Below are 19824 nucleotides of genomic sequence, written 5' to 3'. Positions count from 1 at the left end.
CCCACAGCCCCTCCCCACCCAGAGCAGCCACCTGGGTGTTCAGGCCCAAGGCCCGGGGGTCCTCCCGGACCCCCTCCCTGCGTAAGTTGGTCACCCCTGGGGCGGCTGCTTCTGCGCCCTGGACGGCTGCCTGCCCTCACACCAGCCTCTCCAGTGGGCCCCCAACACTCCCAGCTTCCTCCGTAGCCCAGGCCTGAAACGCTTGTGCTCACCTCAGCTCCCTCCCACCTGAGCCCAGGGTCCTTCACCTCCTCCTGGGATCTGCCCACGTCCTCCGCAGCTGCGTGCCTTCTGCCTTCTCCCGTCTGCCTCCGTCTCTGCAGTTTCTGACTTTAAACCATAGACAGAACAGTGGCGAGCGCGCTGGGTGCATGGACACTGGGAGCTGACCCGGACGCCGCCAGGCGGCTCTCTCAGTGTCCCTGTGTCTCTTGGGGACGCATTCTCCTCTGTCTGCATGATTAGACCAAGGAAAGGCTCAGGTCCTGGCCGATTCTGTGTGCTGTGTCCCAAGGGGGTAAGATTTATATCGATCTTTCTAGCACTTTCCGGGCCTGGGGCTCATTTGCCTGCATCTCTGCCACACCACTGTAGGACTGGGCCAGGTCTAGTTCTCCCCATGGTCACCTGGGGCCCCCCCGCAGAGAGTGGCCGGTGCTCCCAGGGGCAGGCCGCGCCTTCCTCCATTCTGTGTCCTTCCCTCTGGGTGGGCGTGTGGGGGCTTGGGTCACCCCCGGTCCTGGGAGGCCAGGAGCAGGCAGGATAGACAGCGAGAAGATGGAGGATGAAGGAATGAGAACAAACAGGACGGGGAGGGTGTGGGTGATGGAGGGGCGCACACACGTGTGAGCAGCGGTGTGGTCGCCTCCACACCAGCCCGTGGACACCAAGGCAGGTCGGCGGGGCTCCTGGACCTGAGTCTGCACCTGGAAGACAGCCACACTCTCAGTGACCCAGGATTAGGGGTAGACCAGTCAAGGTGTTAGCAGTTCTGTGATGAGAAGGGGCCCTGGCTCCCCTTGCCCACATCCCGAGGATACTGCGGGAGACCCTGAGATGGCGAATTGGGCGTCCCTGGGAGCCGGGTCCCCATCCCGGCCCCTGGTGTTGGACATCTCAGTGCACCTCTTTGCCTCTAAGCCTGCATCCCGGGGACTTGTGCGCACGAATCAAAATTAAATCTCTCCCGATTAGTGCAAAGCAGAACACAGACATCCAGCGAGAGGGTGGCCAGCATCCTCCAGTGTCACGGAAAGCACGCTCGGTTTCTGTTTCACATTGCGGTTCCCTTCACTCCTGATATGCTTCCCACGATGTGCCATTTGCCGTTGAAAATTCTGTGCACGTGTCATTCGGCTTCATCCACTTGGAGTGAAAATGGGAGGTGAGAGTGTCCAGGCTGGGTCTCAGGCAGCTCGAGCTCTGTGACAAACACCCCAGCCTAGGGGCTTCACCAGCAGACACTTAATTCTCACAGTTCTGAGGCTGGAAGTCTGAGATCAGATACCAGCCAGGGGTGGGCGGGGGGGCTGGTGGGACCTCTTCCTGGTGTACAGACTCCTTCTCACCGTGTCCTCACGGGAGACACAGGCAGAGACACAGAGAGCACGTGCTCTCATAAGGGCACTAATCCCATCTTAGGGCCCCACTCTCGGGATCTCATCTAACTTTAATCACCTCCTAAGGCCCCACCTTCAAACACCATCACACTGGGGGTTGGGGCTTCAATGTGAGTTTGGGGAGACACACACATTCCATCCACAGCAGGCTTGGGGAAACAAGGTGGACGCTACAAAAGAGATGGCCGGGGCTTCCCTGGTGGCGCAGTGGTTGAGAATCCACCTGCCGAGGCAGAGGACACGGGTTTGAGCCCTGGTCCGGGAAGATCCCACGTGCCGTGGAGCAACTAAGCCCGTGCACCACAGCTACTGAGCCTGCGCCCTAGAGCCCATGAGCCATAGCTACTGAGCCTGCGTGCCATAACTACTGAAGCCCTTGCGCCCAGAGCCGGTGCTCTGCAACAAGAGAAGCCACCGCAACTAGAAGCCCACACACTGCAAGGAAGAGTAGACCCCGCTCGCCGCAATTAAAGAAAGCCTGTACGCAGCAAAGACCTAACGCAGCCAAAACTAAAATAAGTTAATTAATTAAAAAAATTTTTAAAAAAGAGATGGCTGGTAACCTTTCATGGGGTTAAGCTCTGCCTTGCTTTCAGATTCCTTACACCCCGAGAACATCCCAGGGTCCCCAGAGGGAGAGCCTTCCCCTCTCCCCTCAGCCACGGGGTGCAGGCACCTGGGGAGTAGAGGCAGATGTGCAGGAAAAGACCTGTTCAAGGTCGCACAGCTGATCGGGGGAACTTTAGGAGGGGGGTCTGCAGGAAAGAACCGCGGACCTACTGCAGTGCTTTGAAATGGTGTCCCCCAAATTCATGTCCACTGGCACCTGGGAACGTGACCTTTTTGGCAATAGGGTCTTTGCAGGTGTAATTAAGGTAAAGATCTTGAGATGGGATGATCTTGGATTTAGGGTGGGCCCTACATCCGCTGACTGGTATCCTTGTAAGAAGAGAAACACACACAGGAGAAGCCTTGGGGAGACGGAGCAGAGACTGGGGTGACGTGGCCACAAGCCAGGGCCACCTGGGGCCGCCCGGAGCTGGAAGAAGCAGGAAGGACCCTCCCCTGGAGCCTCTGGGGGAGCACAGATTTTGTGTGGCATCTATGGGGCATCTCCTGAGACTCGTGTCTGCACTGGGGAGGCAGGAGGAGAGCAGGTGTCTCCCCTGAGAAGTCGGGGAGCCCCGGGTGGTGCCCACGAGGTGATCAGAGAGCCTGGGGGGAGTGGGTGAGGGCTCCTGGCTCTGGGTCTGCAGCCAGGGTGGAGTCCAGGGAGGGGGCAGCACATACCTGCCTTGGGGGAGACATTTCCCTGGTGGCCCCAACCTGTCCTTCTCGGCTGGTTTGTTTGGTCCAGGAGTATTGTGTTGCATCTGGTTATTACGGTTCACTGACTCCTTTTAATCCAGAGTGGCTCCTACCAAGTGTGGCCTCCCCAGGTCCCCCACCCTAATCTCCAAGCCGGTAAAGATGGTGAAATGTCACCCCCAGGATCTCCTTATTTGGAAGTAGGGTCTTCAGAGGTCATTACATGAGCATGAGGTCATTAGGGTGGGCCCTAATCCAACATGACTAGTGACCTTTTTTTTTTAACGTTTATTTTTTATTATTATTATTATTTTTGGCTGCACCGTCTCTTAGTTGCGGCACGTGGGATCTTCGTTGCTATGTGCAGGGTCTTGTAGTTGCAGCATGTGGGATCTAGTTCCCTGACCAGGGATCAAGCCTGGATCCCCTGCATTGGGAATGCGGAGTCTTAGCCACTGGACCACCAGGGAAGTCCCTACTGGTGACCTTTTAAAAAAGAGAAATCTGGAGACAGACCTGGAATGATCCTCCCTCACGGCCTCACAAGGAGCCGGCCTTGCTGACACCTTGATCTTGGACTTCTGACCTCCAGAACTGGGAGAGGACGAATTTCTGTTGTTCAAGCCCTCCAGACTGGGGTACTTTGTTACGTCAGCCATAGGAAGCTCATACCCATGGCAATTCTGCATTATAAGTAAGGTTACTAACCAGTTGGCTGAGTTAGTCACCAGGAGGTTGGGCCCTTTCTGGTCACAGGGGCCCTTTGAAAGCAAGAGTGTTTTCCCTGGCTGGAAGTGGAAGAAAAGATTTGGGGCACAGGGGAATCTGACCCACGATTGCCACCTTAAAGGTGGAGGGGCCCAGGGATGGAGGGCAGCCTTTAGGGGCTGAGCAGCCAACAGCCAGCAGGAAAGGGGAACCTCAGTCCTACAGCCGCCAGGAGCTGAATCCAGCCAACTGGATGAGCCTGGAGGCGGATTTTCCCCAGGGGTCCAGGTGGAAACTCAGCCCTGCTGATGCTGATTTCAGATGCGTGGGACCCTAAGCGAGACACCAAGCTAAGCTACACCTGGTCTTCTAACCTCGGCACTGCGAGTATATGTTGCTTTAAGCTGTGAAGTTGGCAATTTGTCACACAGCATAGGCAGCTGACACGCCAGGCCTCTGGTCCTACAGAATGTCCTGCCGTCTGTGTGTCTGGTTGCCTCTTGGTGGGTGGCTCAGCTTGTTGCTCCGCCTCCAGTATTCCTGTAAACTGGATGTTGGATCTGAAGGGCTCGTGGACGGAACTCAAATGTTTCAGGCAAGAGAAGGTTTTAAGTGCCACCACGGTCCCCATGTTGCCCCAGGTCCTGGTTGTCCCTCCGTTAGAGATGGCCAGAGGGACACGATGGCTTAACGATGACAGCCCAGCCCTTGCACGGGGCAGTTGTGCGAGGTGATCCGTCGTCATACGGCCATGCGTTCCCCCTCCTTGGTGCAGCTAAGGGTGGCAACCCCACCGGACGTCCTCCCTGACCCCACGTTCTGCGGCGGCTTGGACAAGCTCCTTTCCGGCTCTGCCCCACCCTCCTTGAGTATAAGCCACATTCTTCTTTAACTGGTGGTTTTCCTATATCAATGGAGCTGGTTGTACACCCCGAAACGTAATTCCTGCTGAGAAAGCAGGAAAACACGCTCAATCCTTTCCATTTAATTACCGGTTTTCAAAGTGTATTATAGCAGCCTCAAAGGATGACAGCTGAAGGTGTGTTTTCTGGACTACTCTTTCTGGGTTTCATGTATTGGCTAATGGCGTTACATAGGTTCACCATGTGTGATGGGCTGAGCAATGCCCCCCTCCCAAAGATGTACATGTCCTAATGCCTGGGACCTGCAAGTGTCTTAGGTGACGAGAGGGGCTTTGCAGATGTGTTGAAGTTAAGGATCTTGAGATGGGGAGACAGTCCCGGATCATCTGGGTGGACCCCATGGGATCACAGGTCTTTTTGAAGAGGGAGGTGGGAGGGCCAGAGTCAGTTTCTGTTTCTGAGTCTGTTTCTGTTTTGTTATGTTCATTCCTTTGTTTTATTTTTAGATTCTACATATAAGTGATAACACAGTATTTGCCTTTTTCTTTCTGAATTATTTCACTAAACATAATACCCTCCAGGTCCATCCACGTTGCTGCAAATGGCAAAATTTCTTTTTTTTTTTTAGGGCTGATTAGTATTCCATTGTATTTATACATACGTCTTCTTATCTTTTCATTTGTTGATGGACACTTAGGTTGCTTCCATATTGTGGCAATTGTAAATAATGCTGCTATGAACATTGGGTTGCGTGTATCTTTTTGAATTAGTGTTTTCAAGGATTTGGGGGATATATACCCAGGAGAGTGGGATTGTTGGATCCTATGGTAGTTCTATTTTCACCTTCTTGAGGAAGCTCCATACTGTTTTCCACAGTGGCTGCACCAATTTACATTCCCAACAACAGTATTCTAGGGCTCCCTTTTATCCACATCCTCGCCCACATTTGTTAATTGTGGTCTTTTTGATGTTAGCCATTCTGATAGGTGTGACTTGATATCTCATTGTGGTTTTGATTTGCATTTCTCTGACGATTGGTGATGTTGAGCTTTTCATGTACCTGTTGGCCATCTGTATGCCTTCTTTGGAAAAATGTCTGTTCAGGTCTTCTGCCCATTTTTTAATCCAGTTGTTTGTTTTTTTGTTATTGAGTTGTATGAGCTCTTTATGTACTTTGAGTATTAACTCCTTATTGGTCATATCATTTGCAAATATTTTCTCCCATTTGGTAGGTTGTCTTTTCGTTTTGTTGGTGGTTTCCTTTGCTGTGCAAAAGCTTTTAGTTTAATTTGGTCTCATTTGTTTACTTTTGTTTTTGTTTACTTTGCCTTGGGAGACAAATCCAAAAATATATTGCTGCGACTTAGGTCAGAGAGTGTTCTGCCTTTGTTTTCTTCTAGGTTTTATGTTTTCAGGGCTTACATTTAGGTCTTTAATCCATTTTGAGTTTTTTTTTAATACGGTGTTAGAGAGCATTCTAATTTCATTCTTTTACATGTAGCTGTCCAGTTTTCCCAGCACCACTGGGAAAGAGACTGTCTTTTCTGCATTGTATATTCTTGCCTCCTCTGTCACAGATTGACCGACCATAAGTGTGTGGGTTTATTTCTGGGCTCTCTATTCTGTTCTGTTGATCTATATTTCTGTTTTTGTGCCAGTACCATACTGTTGTGATTACAATAGCTTTGTAGTATAGTCTGAAGTCAGGAAGCATGATACCTCCAGCTTTGTTCTTCTTTCTCAAGATTGCTTTGGCCAGTCAGGAGCTTTTGTGTTTCCATACAAGTTTTAGAATTATTTGTCCTAGTTCTGTGAAAAATGCCATTGGTATTTTGACAGGGATTGCATTGAATCTGTAGATTGCTTTGAGTAGTATGGTCATTTAAACAATATTAATTTTTCCAATCCATGAGCATGATATATCTTGACCTCTGTGTCATTTTCAGTTCCTTTCATCAGTGTCTTACAGTTTTCTTACAGATCTTTTACTTCCTTAGTTAGATTTATTCCTAGGTATTTTTTTTTTGATGTGATGGTAAACAGGATTTTTTTTAACTTCTCTTTCTGATAGTTTGTTTTTAGTGTATAGAAGTACAACACATTTCTGTATATTAATTTTGTGTCCTGCAATGTTACCAAATTCATTGATTAGCTCTAGCAGTTTTCTGGTGGCATCTTTAGGATTTTCTATGTATAGTATCATGTCATCTGCAAACAGTGACAGTTTTACTTCTTCCTTTCCAATTTGGATTTCTTTTTCTTGTCTGAGTGCTGTGGCTAGAACTCCCAATATTGTGTTTAATAGCAGCGGCAAGAATGGACATCCTTGTCTTGTTCCTGATCTTAGAGGAAATGCTTTCAGCTTTTCACCATTGACTGTGTTGTTAATTGTGGACTTGTCATATGTGGCCTTTATTATGTTGAGGTTTGTTTCCTGTATACCCACTTTGTTGAGAGTTTTTAACATAAAAATATGTTGAATTTTGTCAAAAGGTTTTTTTGCATCTGTTGAGATGATCGTATGGTTAGTATTCTTCAATTGGTTAATGTGGTGTATCACATTGATTGATTTGTGGCTATTGGACCATCCTTGCATCCCTGGGATGAATCCCACTTGATCATGGTGTATGATCTTTTTAATGTATTATTAAATTGAGTTTGGTAATATTTTGTTGAGTATATTTGCATCTTTATTCATCAGTGATATTAACCTGTAATTTTCTTTTTTTTGTAATTTTCGTTTTTTTGATATCTTTGTCTTGTTTTGCTTTCAGGGTGATGCTGGCCTCATAGAATGAGTTTGGAAGCATTCCTTCCTCTGCAATTTTCTAGAATAGTTTGAGAAGGGTAGGTGTTAACTCTTCTCTAGTGGTTTGGTAGAAGTCACCCGTGAAGCTCTCTGGTCCTGGACTTTTGTTTGTGGGAGATTTTTACTACTGATTCAATTTCATTACTGGTAATTGGTCTGTTCCTATTTTCTATTTCTTCCTGGTTCAGTCTTGGGAGATTGTGCATTTCTAGGAATTTGTCCATTTCTTCTAGGTTGTCCATTTTATTGGCATACAGTTGTTTGTAGTAATCTCTTATGACCTTTTGTGTTTCTGTGGTATCAGCTGTAACTTCTTTTTCATTTAGAATTTTATTGATTTGGACCCTCCCTCTTCTTTTCTTGGTGAACCTGGCTGAAGGTTATCTATCTTCTTTACCTTTGCAAAGAACCAGCTCTCAGTTTCAGTGATCTTTTCTATTGCTTTTTTAACTCTCTACTTCATTTATTTCTGCTTTGATTTTTATGATTTCTTTCCTTCTGTTAGCTCTGGGTTTTGTTTGTTCTTCTTTTTCTGGTTCCTTTAGGTGTAAAGTTTGGTTGTTTATTTGCGATTTTTCTTATTTCCTGACATAGGCTTGTATCACTATCACTATAAACGTCCCTCTTAGAACTGCTTTTGTTGCATCCCACAGATTTTGGATCATTGTGTTTCCATTTTCATTTGTCCCCAGGTATGTTTTTATTTTCTTCTTTAATTTCTTCAGTGATCCATTCGTTGTTCAGTAGCATATTGTTTAGCCTCCACGTGTTTGTGGTTTTTGCAGTTTTTTTCCTAGTTTCATAGTGTTGTGGTTGGAAAAGATGTTCGATATGATTTCAGTTTTCTTAAATTCACTGAGACTTGTTTTGTGGCCTAGCATGTGATCTATCCTGGAGAATATTCCATATGCACTTGAAAAGAATGTGTATTCTGCTGCTTTGGGATGAGTCATTCTCTCTCTCCCCCCCCCCCCCCTCTCTCTCTCTCTCTCTCTCTCTCTCTCTCTCTCTCTCTCTCTCTCTATATATATATATATATATATATATATATATATATATATATAAAGTCCACCTGGTCTAATGTGTCATTTAAGACCAGTGGTGTTTCCTTATTGATTTTCTGTCTGGATTGTCTGATCCATTGATTTAAGTGGGGTGTTAAAGTCCCCTATTATTATTGTGTTACTGTCAATTTCTCCCGTTGTGTCTATTAATGTTTGTTTTATGTGTTTAGGTGCTCCTTTGTTGAGTGCATATATATTTATAATTGTTATATATTCTTCTTGTATTGATCCCTTGATCATTATGTAATGCCCTTCTTTGCTTCTTGTTACAGTCTTTGTCTTTAAGTACAGCAAGCATATTCTTTTTTTTTTTTTTTTTCCGGTACGCAGACCTCTCACTGTTGTGGCCTCTCCCGTTGCGGAGCACAGGCTCCGGACGCGCAGGCTCAGTGGCCATGGCTCATGGGCCCAGCTGCTCCGCGGCATGTGGGATCTTCCCGGACCGGGGCACGAACCCGCATCCCCTGCATCGGCAGGTGGACTCTCAACCACTGCGCCACCAGGGAAGCCCAAGCATATTCTTTTTTTTGTTTGTTTGTTTGTTTTGTTTTTGTTTTTTTGTTGCTGTACGCGGGCCTCTCACTGTTGTGGCCTCTCCCGTTGCGGAGCACAGGCTCCGGACGCGCAGCCTCAGTGGCCATGGCTCACGAGCCCAGCCGCTCCGCGGCATGTGGGATCCTCCCGGACCGGGGCACGAACCCGTGTCCCCTGCATCGGCAGGCGGACTCCCAACCACTGCACCACCAGGGAAGCCCTCAAGCATATTCTTAATGTGCAACCATCACCACCGTCCATCTCTTTCATCTTCCCAAACCAAAGCTCTGTCCCCATTAAACATTCACTCCCCGTCCCCTCCCCCACCCCTGAAGCCAGCTTGCTCTACCCTTCACTTGGTTTGCACTGTCTGTCTTATTGCCTGAAGAATTCTTTCTTTATCCTTTAAGCCCAGTAGATTAATGGAATCAATATCTGGGTGTGGCACATCCTGCACCTTATTTTCCTGGAACTCTTTCATCATTATATTGCTCAGTACTTTCTGAATATGTTTTAAGTACTTAAAACAGGTTGGGGCCTCTATCCAGGGCACAAGCAGTTCTTCGCGTGAGTGTTCCCACTGCTCTCAGCTCCTGTCTGCTCCGCATCTGCTGCTGTGCCAGCGGGGCCATGCCTCTGTCAGTAACTCCATTTTCAGTCACATCTTTTCTGGATTGGGTGCATTAGTGATCCCACGTGGTTCAGTGTTTGGGGCTCTCGGTTTGTCTCCAAACTTCTGTCATCTCCCTGTTTCCCTCACTCTGTTGAGATACCGACATATCTCATTTTTGAGCTTGTCCTTGTCCAGTGGGTTTAGTGCTTGAAGCCTGTTTAGGGAATTCCTTCTGCTCCTAGTCATGTTTTATTGTCGGCCGGGTTCTTTGTCTTATGAAGTCCATCCTCTCTTTATCCCCCTTTTTCTCTTCTCTCTCTCCCTTCCTTCCTTCCTTTTAAAAATATTGTTTATTTGAATTGTGGTAAAATATACCAAAAACGTCCCGTCTTAACCACTTGAAGCGCACAGCCCAGTGGCTTTCAGCACATTCACGTTGTGTAACCATCACCACATCCGTCTCCAGATCTCTCCCATCTTCCCAAACTGAAGCTCTGTCCCCATTAAGCACTAACTCCGTCTCCCAGCTCCTGGCCCCCACCATCTCCTTTCTGTCTCTATGGGTTTGACTCTTCGAGGTCCCTCAGATAAGTGGATCCTACAGGATTTGTCCTTTTGCGACGGGCTTATTTCTTTTTTTTCAAATTTAATTTTATGTTTTAATTTATTTATTTGGTTGCACCAGGTCTTAGTTGCGGTAGGTGGGCTCCTTAGTTGTGGCTCACAGGCTTCTTGGTTGCGGCACATGGGCTCCTTAGTTGCAGCCAGCCTGCCCCGCCCCCACCCAGCCAGCAGTCCCCACACACAGAATGACACAGGGCTGCTGTGTGGCAGGAATGAAGCCCTTTGGAAGAAGGTGCAAGTACTTGAGCAAAAGGAGCAGTCGACCTTCCTGCCTGTCCCCTACCCCACCACACACAGCCATGGGGTCTGAGTCTGCCTGAGCCCCGTGGGAGCAAGCAGTGCTGGGACTCCTCAGGGCCTGGGTCTGCTCTCCCTGCCTCGCCTCACGTGGGAGCGTCCAGCCTGCCCACTGGACACTCCTCACAGTGCCCTGGGGATGCAGAGCCGTGGGCCACTGGTCCCCCCAGGAGGGCTGTCTGTCCTCCCCACACAGGAAGATACCAGTAGACTCGGGATCATAGAAGTGGACCATTGTTTTCAAAATAAATCAAACCTCACCTAAATGATGCAGCAGCCAGTTGAAAGACCTCCCCCAGCCCACTCCCAGACGTAACCACCACACATCAGCCTGTATTTGTCATTAGATCCCGCCACACAAAATGTTGGACATCCTGCCCCTGTCACCTGATCTGACCCTGGACCTCAGACACCATCGGGACCTGCCAACCCACTGCATTCTCAAAACCCAGAACGGGAAAGACACAGCACTCAGGGTGGGATGCGCTAGACACGCTGAGCCTTCCCCGTGGGTGGACATGAGGCGTTTGCCATCCTGTGCCCTTACAGATGGCGCTCCCACGAGCATTCTGAGATGGGCTGCCATTCGCTGCCATTGCTCAAGGAAATCAAGTCCTGGTCTCTTCGTGGACCCTAGAGTCTCAAGGAGCCCCTCTCACAGCTTCCTGGGGTGCACAGGTGAACGTCCCTGATGGTCTATTGTGTGTGTGTTACCGACCAGGGCTCTTGGCCCCCTTAATCAATAGAAATTGATCAGAGGCCACATCAGAAATTCAGGCAAGACTTTATTGGGGGCCCTGCTGCTGTAGTGGGGAGCGTGAACAAGTAATAGTTTCCCTTGCTCACTCGCTGAGTGGTGGGGGCGTCTGGTTCCTTATATGGGGTGAGGGTAGGGATGTGTCCAGGGGTCGGGCCGGAGGGGTGGCTTAGGAGGTCTGCCCACCCCTTGGTGGTGTGTGCAGGGGTCTCGCGCAGTACCCTGCTTTTGCTCCCAGCTCTTCAGAAGTGGCAGTTGGGGTTTCTGTCTCTTTGTATCTTGTTGTCCAGAATTTGCCCCACCTGCGCATGTACGCAGTTATTTTTAGTCCCTTATCGATTCTTTGTATTTCGTTGCTGGAAGAGATGTTTGTTTCGGTGCAAGCACTGCAGCAAAGGGTCCCAGGTCTCAGCCTGTCTCGCGTGGACACACATACAGAGGGGCCTCAGCGTGGCCCCGCAGATGGCGCTGCCCGTGCCCGCGGTGCTGCATGCGTCTCGCTCACCAGCAGGCCCGAGGCACTTCCAGCCCTCCCTCTTTTGCAGGCGCTCTATGCCTCTCTCTCCATGGGAAGGGAAGGGAATGGCTGACAGAGGCTTGCCCCCCTCTGCCCAGGGCGGGCAGGGGCCTCCCAGTGCTTGGCCAGTACGAACACCTCGGCAGGTATGGGACAGGATGGGACGTAGAAGGCGGTCGGGGGAAATGCACTATGAGTGTTTGCTGACGCCACCGAATGGCTTTATCCCGACAAGGCAATGTCTGGGGAGGGGCCAGGCCAGGGGCTGGGTGTACTGAGGCCCACCTTCCTTCTGCAGACCTCTGCAAGCACCGGGCCCTGGTGGTTGGCTGGGTCACAAGTGGGGTGAAGACATAGAGGTAGGCAGGCTGGCCAAGCTGCAGGCTCCGGTCTGGCGTCAGGGTTTGGACACGTTGGCAGGGCCTGGAGCCCCCCGGCAGCCTGGACGGTTGTCGTCTGACCCCCCTGCGCCCAGCTGGGCTGCAGGGCAGCCAACCCACAGCCTTGGTTCTCGCAGCGCCAACACCTGACGGCCGTTACCTAGGCGAGTCACCTCAGGCCTCCCTCTCTGTGAAAATGGAAGGAATTGGGCAGAAAGGCCACACAGTGCGGCAACAGGGAGCAGAGGCTCGGTCGGCTGGCCCCGCGTGGCAGACCTCGCTCCACTGCTTCTTGTCTGGTCTCCTGGGGAAGGTACTTCTCCCTCCCTCAGTGCCTTGGTTTCCCCACTTTGCAAACGGACAGAAATCTGCACACTTCCTCAAGCTGTCTGTATTCAGTGAGAGGCTCCGAGCTCGCCCAGCAGGGCATCGGGCGCAGACTGGGCTCCAGGAAGTAGCTGGCTCATCCGCGGCTGGGGTCTCACGCCTGGCACGGAGCTGAGCCTGGTATGCGGGCACCGGTAAACGAGTACCCCCGTGGACTCCCAGAAAGCTCTGGGGGGAAGGAGGTGGGGGAAAGGGCGACCCCTGAGTGCCTGCGGTTGGGAGGACAGACAGCGATGTCCCACCTGACCCAGGGGCTGGACCCACCCAACCTGGGCAGCAGGGGTAAGGGCTGGCAGGTGCGCGTGGCTCTGGGCTGGCCAACTAGAGCCCCACCCGAGTCCCCAGAACCCACAGGCCGGCTGAGGCTCCCCTCTCCAGCGGCCTCCGCCTGCGGAGGTGACCGGCCGAGAGCCACCGGCTGTCACCGTGCTACTATCCCTCCCCTCCTCCCAGCGCCGTGACCGTCAGCATGACTATTACTACTACTTCCGTTGTAAGGCAGCCCCTCGAAGCCTGGGACGCCAAGACCCTCTCCCACGTGGCGCGTCCTCTGGGCACCCAGCCTCCGGGGTGGGGAGGCGGCCGAGCCTGGGCGCCCCCGGGCCGCGGCGGGAGGGAGCCCGGCCGCCCCCAGTTTCCCAGCCCCCCTCGGCCGTTCCACTGCGGCGGAGGCGCGGGGAAGGCGGGGCGGCGCGCGGAGATGGTAGCGCCCGCTCCCCTGCCGCCACCCGCCGCCTGCCGCCCGCCGCCCAACGCCGCCGTGCGCTCCGACAGGATGGCGCGGGCCAAGCTGCCGCGCTCGCCGTCCGAGGGCAAGGCGGGCCCGGGGGGCGCCCCGGCCGGCGCCTCGGCCCCCGAGGAGCCGCACGGGCTCAGCCCGCTGCTGCCGGCCCGCGGCGGGGGCTCAGTAGGCAGCGACGTGGGCCAGAGGTAGGGGCGGGGGCGCGGGGCGCCGCGGGAGGGGCTTTGCATCTCTGCGCTCGCATCCCGCACGGGCTCCGCTCGGCTGCACCTGCCGCGCTGCCTGCAGCCCCGGGAAGGGAGGGACGGCCGAGGTCTCCCTCGGGACCCCCAGCCAAGCGCCCCAACCGCTCTGTGTGTCTCCAGCCCGCCTCGGGGAGCCTGTGGGACCCCTGCTCCCTTCTGCTCTGAGAGGCTGAGCACAGAGGGCCTGCACATAAGACCGGAGGGAAGAAAGGCAGTGGGGACCTGGGCGCTGTGCCAGGTGGCTTGGTGACCACTGCCCGAGCCCTGCCCCACTGGAGGCCACACTCTTGTTGGTTCCAGCAGCCACTTGGGGGGAAGCAGGGCCAGCATCTGTGTCCTGCTTCAGAGGTGAGCAGCTGCATAGCAGATGGGAGCTGGGGTGTATCAGGGCTCAGGCTCCCTGGGGCTGGTGCCTGGAGCCAGTGGCAGCTGAGGTGCAGCAGGCTGGTTCCCCAGCCAGGCGGGGGCAGTGCCAACCCCTGTCCGGCCCCTCCTTGAGGCCCGGTGCAGGACGACAGCCTATTTCACAGATGCGGGCGCTGAGGCTCAGTCTGCAGGGCTAATGCAGGGCCACCCCTGCCCTGTGCCAGGAGCCCTTCTAGATGCTGCGGGGGAAACCGAGATGAATCAGACCCAGTGGTGTGGGCACATGTCGTGGGCGCGGAAACCTGTGCCTGGTAGAGGGAGGTGCAGGCTGGGCCGGGACAGGGAGACCGGGGCTTCCTGGGGCGCTCGCCCTTCGCGGGGGAGCACAGGGAGATGGGCAGGGGCTTCCAGGCAGAGGAAACAGCCAGGGCCAAAGCCTGGGGCGGTTGGGGGAGGCGCTGTGCCGTGTCAGGGTTGGGGCGAGGGGTTGGCAGAGACTCAGCCTGGCAGATGGCAGACCAAGAGTGCCTGGGGAGCCTCCCCCCGCCCCTCCTGCTGGCCACATGCCCTCTGGGCCCCTCCCCACCCTCAAACCCCATTTCCTGCTCCTTGGCCGCCCCTGGGGGCCACTGCCCAGCGGTCATTCCCATTTGCCGGAGGAGACTGCTAAGGCTGGAGATAGAGTGCCTCTAACGGGCACGCCTGGTGGCCTCACGCAGCTGATGGGCAGCCCCTGGGCAGGAGGGAGGCAAGGGCCGGCCAAGGCCCTGGAGACCAGGTTCCTCTCTGCTCCATCCTCTTCCTGCAGGCAGTGCAGGGACAGAGGCATGGCAGGTCTTGTCCAGGCTGCATCTGAACCCGCAGTGCAGCATGGGAGCTGTGGTGGCAGGAACACCTCCTCCAGGGAGCCCTCCTCCCATACCCACCCCTGCCACCCCCAGTCCTGTGCTGATGACCCTTCATGTGAGCAGCCTCACTCAGTCCCCCTGCAGCCCCTGAGGTTCAGGGTCCTCATCAGCCTCCTTCTGCAGAGTAGAGGGAGTGTCTGCAGCTGCATCACTGGCCCAGCAGCACCAAGGGCTGGCGCCTGTAGCTTCCTCTCCCCAAGCGTTAGATGCACACTGTGGAGTTTGCTCTGGACGGGAGTAGGGAGCCATGGCAGGTTTCAGAGCAGGGGAGGACTTGCAGGCTTTGTTCCTTAGGAACACGAGTCTGATAGAGATTCCAGTAAGACCAGAGCCGGCAGGTGGTTGCCCTCTGCCGGAGGGAGCCTGTGGCCGCAGCTCCTGCGGCTGCCCGCATCCTGCACGCGCCTTCTGGAGCCAGCTGGGGGCAGGGCTCGCTGGGCCACGAGGCCTCGTCCCTGCCCAGGGCGCCCTCCACACCTGCCCCTGAAGCACTGCACCCCCATCTCCTGGACGCTGTGGGGGGATCGTTAGAAACGTGACCGGGGTGTGGGGGGGTGATAAGGACCATCGCTTGAGAGCTTTGGAGCTGAAGAGCCAGTGAGGGAGAGGCTGGCCATGTAGTGAACTCTCCCGGAGGGTCACGGCTGGGCTAGGGCCCCTTCATGCCCCCAGTGACCCTGGGGCTGAGCGGCCTTGCCCCCAGGGGTGCTGCCGTGTAGCCTCACATCTGCTGGGGGGCCCCAGCGCAGTCCCCCACCTCCTACCGAGTCTTCAGGAGTCCAGCCTCAGGTCGGGGCCAGGGACGGCAAAGCTGGCCTGCATGGACTGGGGCCCGAGTTCGGGGGCCCCACTGGTGGCAGGGGGGGTGCTTTCGGCCCTGGACGTGGGCTGCCCCCTGGCCTTTGAGAGACGAGTCCTTGGGCCCCAACAGCTGTGTGTGGGAGGAGGGGCCCCAGGAGCCAGAATGGGGTGAGGGTGCCAAGGCCTGGAGCTGTCGCCAGGGGCCAGCAGGAGAGCAGGGCAGTGTGCTGGCTTTTGGGGACACCCCTGCAGAGCCCCAGGCTGGTGGGGACAGAACCACTGGAAGGTGTAGGCAGGAGGTTTCCAGGCACAGCTCAGGTCCTAGCCGGTGCCAGGTGTGCTGACCTGGAAGGAAGAGGGATGCAGAGGGGTGGGACAGCTGGGGCAGGTGAGGCTGGAGAGGAAGGGCCTGCTTACTTAGCAGGCCCCGCCCCCTGGGTTTGGGTTGTGTCCCAAGTGAGGGGCTCACTGGTGGCTTGCTGGAGGGGACGTGGGGGTAGCCGGGAAGGCATGGCAGGGGCCCTGGTGAGAAGGAACGGGCTGCAGAAGGATCTAGGAGGCAGAATTCTGGGGTCTGAGAGTTGTGGGGAGTCATGGCAGGGAATGGGGAGCGCTCTGTGGACGGCTGAGTTTGGGGTACCTAGAGGCACGGCCACGGGGAGAAGTCCGGGAGGCAGAGCCCAGGCCGGGGAGTGGGGACCCTTGTGTGGGTGTGGCTTTGGATGGGGCCACACGGGCAAGGGGAGGAGTGGAGGCCAGAGGCCAGGATGAGCTCTGAGGACCCGCCGGAGACCGCGCGCAGAGGTCAAGGGAACTCCAGGGCAGGAAGAGGGTCCCCGGGGAGGGGAGGCAGGAGGACCTGGACGGGGGAGTGGGAGGCCGCCAGGAGGCCAGGCCTAGAAGCTGGGCCAGGAGGCTGTCTTCGCCCTCCCCAGGGGTAGTTTCAGGGGCGGAGCTCACCAACCCGGGACCCTCACCCGGAGGGGACATCCAAGGAGGGGCTCGCTCAGAGCTGGGTTGACGAGAAGGTTTGTGGGGAGAGAGGGGGAGCTCCAGCCGCGGGGTCTTCGTGCAAAGGCCCACAGGTGGGGTGGGGCCTTGGGGGCGGGGTGCAGTCAGGGGTGGGGCCTGGGCGGGGCCAGTGCGGCTGCTGCAGGGCCTGGGCGGGGGTTGAAATCGCCCGGAGACCCGGGCGGCAGCTTCAGAGAGTGGCCGCTGGGGGGCGCCCGTACACCCAGGGCCCTGACTCAGGGCGGCCCCTCTGAACCTGGCTGCCCACCAAGGACGCGCGGGGGCGGCGGCGGTCAGGCCCCGCCTTTGCAGAGCCCTGGGGCCGTCTGTGGACTGCGGGGGGCCGGGGAGGGCAGGAAGCAAGGGCTGCAGGGAACACCGGCTTGGCCAGCCCAGGACCAGCTGTGCACTTTGCTCTGGGGGCCCGAGCCCGCCCTCCCCGCGTGCTCTGAGCCCAACGCGTGGCCGCCTCCTCCAGCTCCGGCTCCCCCTCGGGCGGCTCCAGCGCGGCCCTGCCCTCGTGCTGTTCTCCCCAGGACCCTCGGGCCTCCCCCGCCCCTCCTCCCCTGCAGATCTGCACTTTCATGTGCCCGCCCCCTCCAGAAACAGGGCGAGTCTCCCTCTCCCGACCTGTCTTCTCCTGCCGGCGCCCCTCACCCGCTCTCAGCAAGTTCCTGGTCCGCTGTGACCGGCTCTGGTCCTGCCAGGTTCCTGCCACCCTGGGTGCAGCTGTCGCCCGACTCAGCACTGGGGGCAGCGCCCAGGCCAGAGGGAACCTGAGCTGGATAAACACGCAGAATCTGGGCCCAGTTAAGCCCAGGTTTCCCCTGCTCTCTGCAGCGCCCAGCCCCACACCACACCCGCCCAAGACCTCACCCGCCGGGGCACCAGGAGTTGTAGGCCGGGGGTCCCACCCAGAGGGCCCTGCACAGGCAGGCAGGCAGGCCGCTCCCCCCTCCCCACCTGTGGTCTTAGGGAGGCAGTGGTCCTCTCTGAACCTTGGTTTCCCCTTCTGGAAGATGTTTGCTTTAAGAATTGAAAGAGAGGCCCCGTGAAGCCCTCTGCGGAGAAGCAGGCCCCAGGTGGGTGCGTCACCAGCAAAGAGCAGACCCTCTGTGCCCCCCTCCCTACTCCGCCCCAACACGGGCAGTCTGGCAGCTCCCACCAGCCTCTTCCTCCCAGCCTCCCTCCCAGGTCGGCACAGGCCACGCCCACCTTGGTGTCATCTGGCTGTGGTCAGTCTGGTAGAGCCCTAGGCCAGGCCGCCCAAAGGGCAGCAGGTGTGTGTTGCTGGCCCAGTAGAGGGGTTGCCCCTGGGGGTCCCTAAAAGCACTGGCCTGCCTTGTCACCCAGGAAGCCGAGGGGCAGGGCAGGGGGTGCAGTGGCCTGTAGAGGGCGGGGGAGCCCAGCAGAGGTCGTCCAGCCAGTGGCCCTGTGTGGGGCCCGCCTCTTGCGGCCATCAGCTTCCTGGGTGTCAGAGGGTGGCTGACGGTGCTGCTTCCTGGACACCGGGGTCACGCAGGGCCTGGGGCGGGCTTAGTGCCGAACAGTGCGGTAAGCCCTCGCGCTCGCCTGGCCACAGGCGGGTGCCCATCCCGCGTGCGGTCTCCCAGGTCTAGCGGTCACCCCGTCCCGCCCCGGCCGGGACGGGGCACGTATGCCGCACTGCCGCGCGCACTGTGCCGCTGTGCGGGTGCCGAGGGCGCCAGGCCCAGTCGGGAGTGTGCGCACGGGCGCACCCCTGCTTCCCTCGGACCCTGCCCGCGTCCTCCCTATGTGTCCCTGCCCACACCTGGTCCAGGAGCCCAGGCCCTCTGTCTGTCCATCCGTCCGCGTTGATGTGTCCACTCCATTCCGTCCCCAGGCTTCACCTGGAAGATTTCAGCCTGGACTCCTCTCCGTCTCAGGAAGTGCTTGGCTCACAGGTGGCCTCCCAGCCCCTGGCAGGCCCGGGGAGGGAGGGCAGCTCGAGCCGTGCCAGCCCAGGGGGAGGGCCCGCTCCGGCCACAGCATCTGCCCTGCAGCCGGGTGGGAGCGGGGACACGGCCGCTGCTGCTGGGCCTCGGGTGGCGCTTCCTGGGGCGGAGCCTGGGGGTAGGAGACGGGGGCATCCGGAGGCGAACACCCCACAGGTTGTGACCACAGCCCTCGGGAGGGAGCAGGGACCCCTGCCGTGGTGCCTACGTGGGGACAGGCGTACAGGTGACCGCTGGTGACCGTCCGGACCCACAGGCACCTGGCTCGGCTGCCCCACCGTGAGCCCGGCCAGGCTTTTCCTGGCTTCAGCCAGGATTTAGGTCAAGCAGAGGGTGCTTTGAGGTCGGGGTACCCAAGCGCCCTCAGCAGCCCCATTGGGGGCGTTCCTGGGAAAGAGCCCCCCACCTGCTCACACCCACGGCGTCCAGTGTGGCCACCGACTGGGGCCTGGTTTTTAGTCTCGTTAATTAACACCGTCGACATTGGCCACCACCGCGCGCGCAGGGCTTCCCCGCGCCGCCCCCTGCAGCCCGAGGCTTTGCGCTGTTACGCCGCCGGCAGGAGCCTGGGAGCTGCCCTGGGCCTCAGCCCCCCAGCGGTGGTGCGGTGGGTAACAGGAGGGGGAAGGTACCTCCTCCACCGCAGGGCTCTCCCAGCCCCACCAGGAGCGGGTCTGAGACCGTGGGAGGATGTGGACGATTGCGGCCACCTGGGGGGCCGAGGCTGGGGTCCTGCTGCCCCAGAATTGCATTGTCACGGGCAAAGCAAACGTCCCTGGGCCCTCGGAGGCCCAAGGAGGCTCACCAGGGCCCCTGACCGAGCCAAGGCGCCAGTACAAGGACGCTCTCTTGGACTGGGGAGGCCCAGGACGGCGCCGTCTGTTGGTTTGAGAGGTCACCCGGAGCCTTTGCTCTCCTCGGTGTGCCAGGCACCGGGAGGGCCGAGTGGCAGAGGGGAGGCGCATGGCCGTGGGCTGACGTGGGACGGCGGGCGGCCTGTGCCCCAGCCTGTTCCGTGGGAGGAGCTGCAGGAGAGCCTGTGCCCCCGATGCCCCCACAGGCGAGGCTGCAGCTGGGGCAGAGCAGCCCGTCCGCCTGAGGGCCCCACCTCCAAACCCAACCCAGCCCGGCTCCTTGCCCGCCCACCCTGGGACCTGCCACTGCCCGGGAGCAGGGCGGGTCAGGGGCTCTGCCCGTTCGCAGAGTAGCCGCGGCCTCGGCCTTGGCAGTTGGGCCCCGGCCCTGCTCTTGCATCTCGCCCGGGGCTCCGTGGCCTCCTGCGTGGAGCTCCCGGG

The 19824-nt window shown here is 56.9% G+C and overlaps 1 protein-coding gene across 5 annotated transcripts in view; it reads left to right on the top strand.

Annotated features, from left to right (window-relative positions):
• The window catches only part of KCNT1 (potassium sodium-activated channel subfamily T member 1), a gene marked incomplete at its 5' end in the record, with an annotated part of 70577 nt that overhangs the window by 15057 nt on the left and 35696 nt on the right, over positions 1-19824 (top strand). Inside the window, 2 exons of one of the 5 annotated variants that reach the window (XM_082657385.1) lie at positions 13256-13410; positions 18418-18463. The exons of 2 other annotated variants lie outside the window; for them this stretch is intronic. In XM_082657385.1, the coding sequence (XP_082513511.1) occupies positions 13256-13410; positions 18418-18463 (201 nt within the window). Of the gene's footprint in view, positions 1-13255; positions 13411-18417; positions 18464-19824 lie in introns of those variants that run through there. 2 more of the 5 variants (XM_082657387.1, XM_082657386.1) reach the window with 2 other exon arrangements.

Source organism: Grampus griseus, assembly GCF_964374135.1.
Source record: "Grampus griseus genome assembly, chromosome: 6".
Classification (NCBI taxonomy): Eukaryota; Metazoa; Chordata; class Mammalia; order Artiodactyla; family Delphinidae; genus Grampus; species Grampus griseus.
Note: the sequence above shows the minus strand (reverse complement) of the source record. Positions and strands in the feature narration are given on the sequence as shown.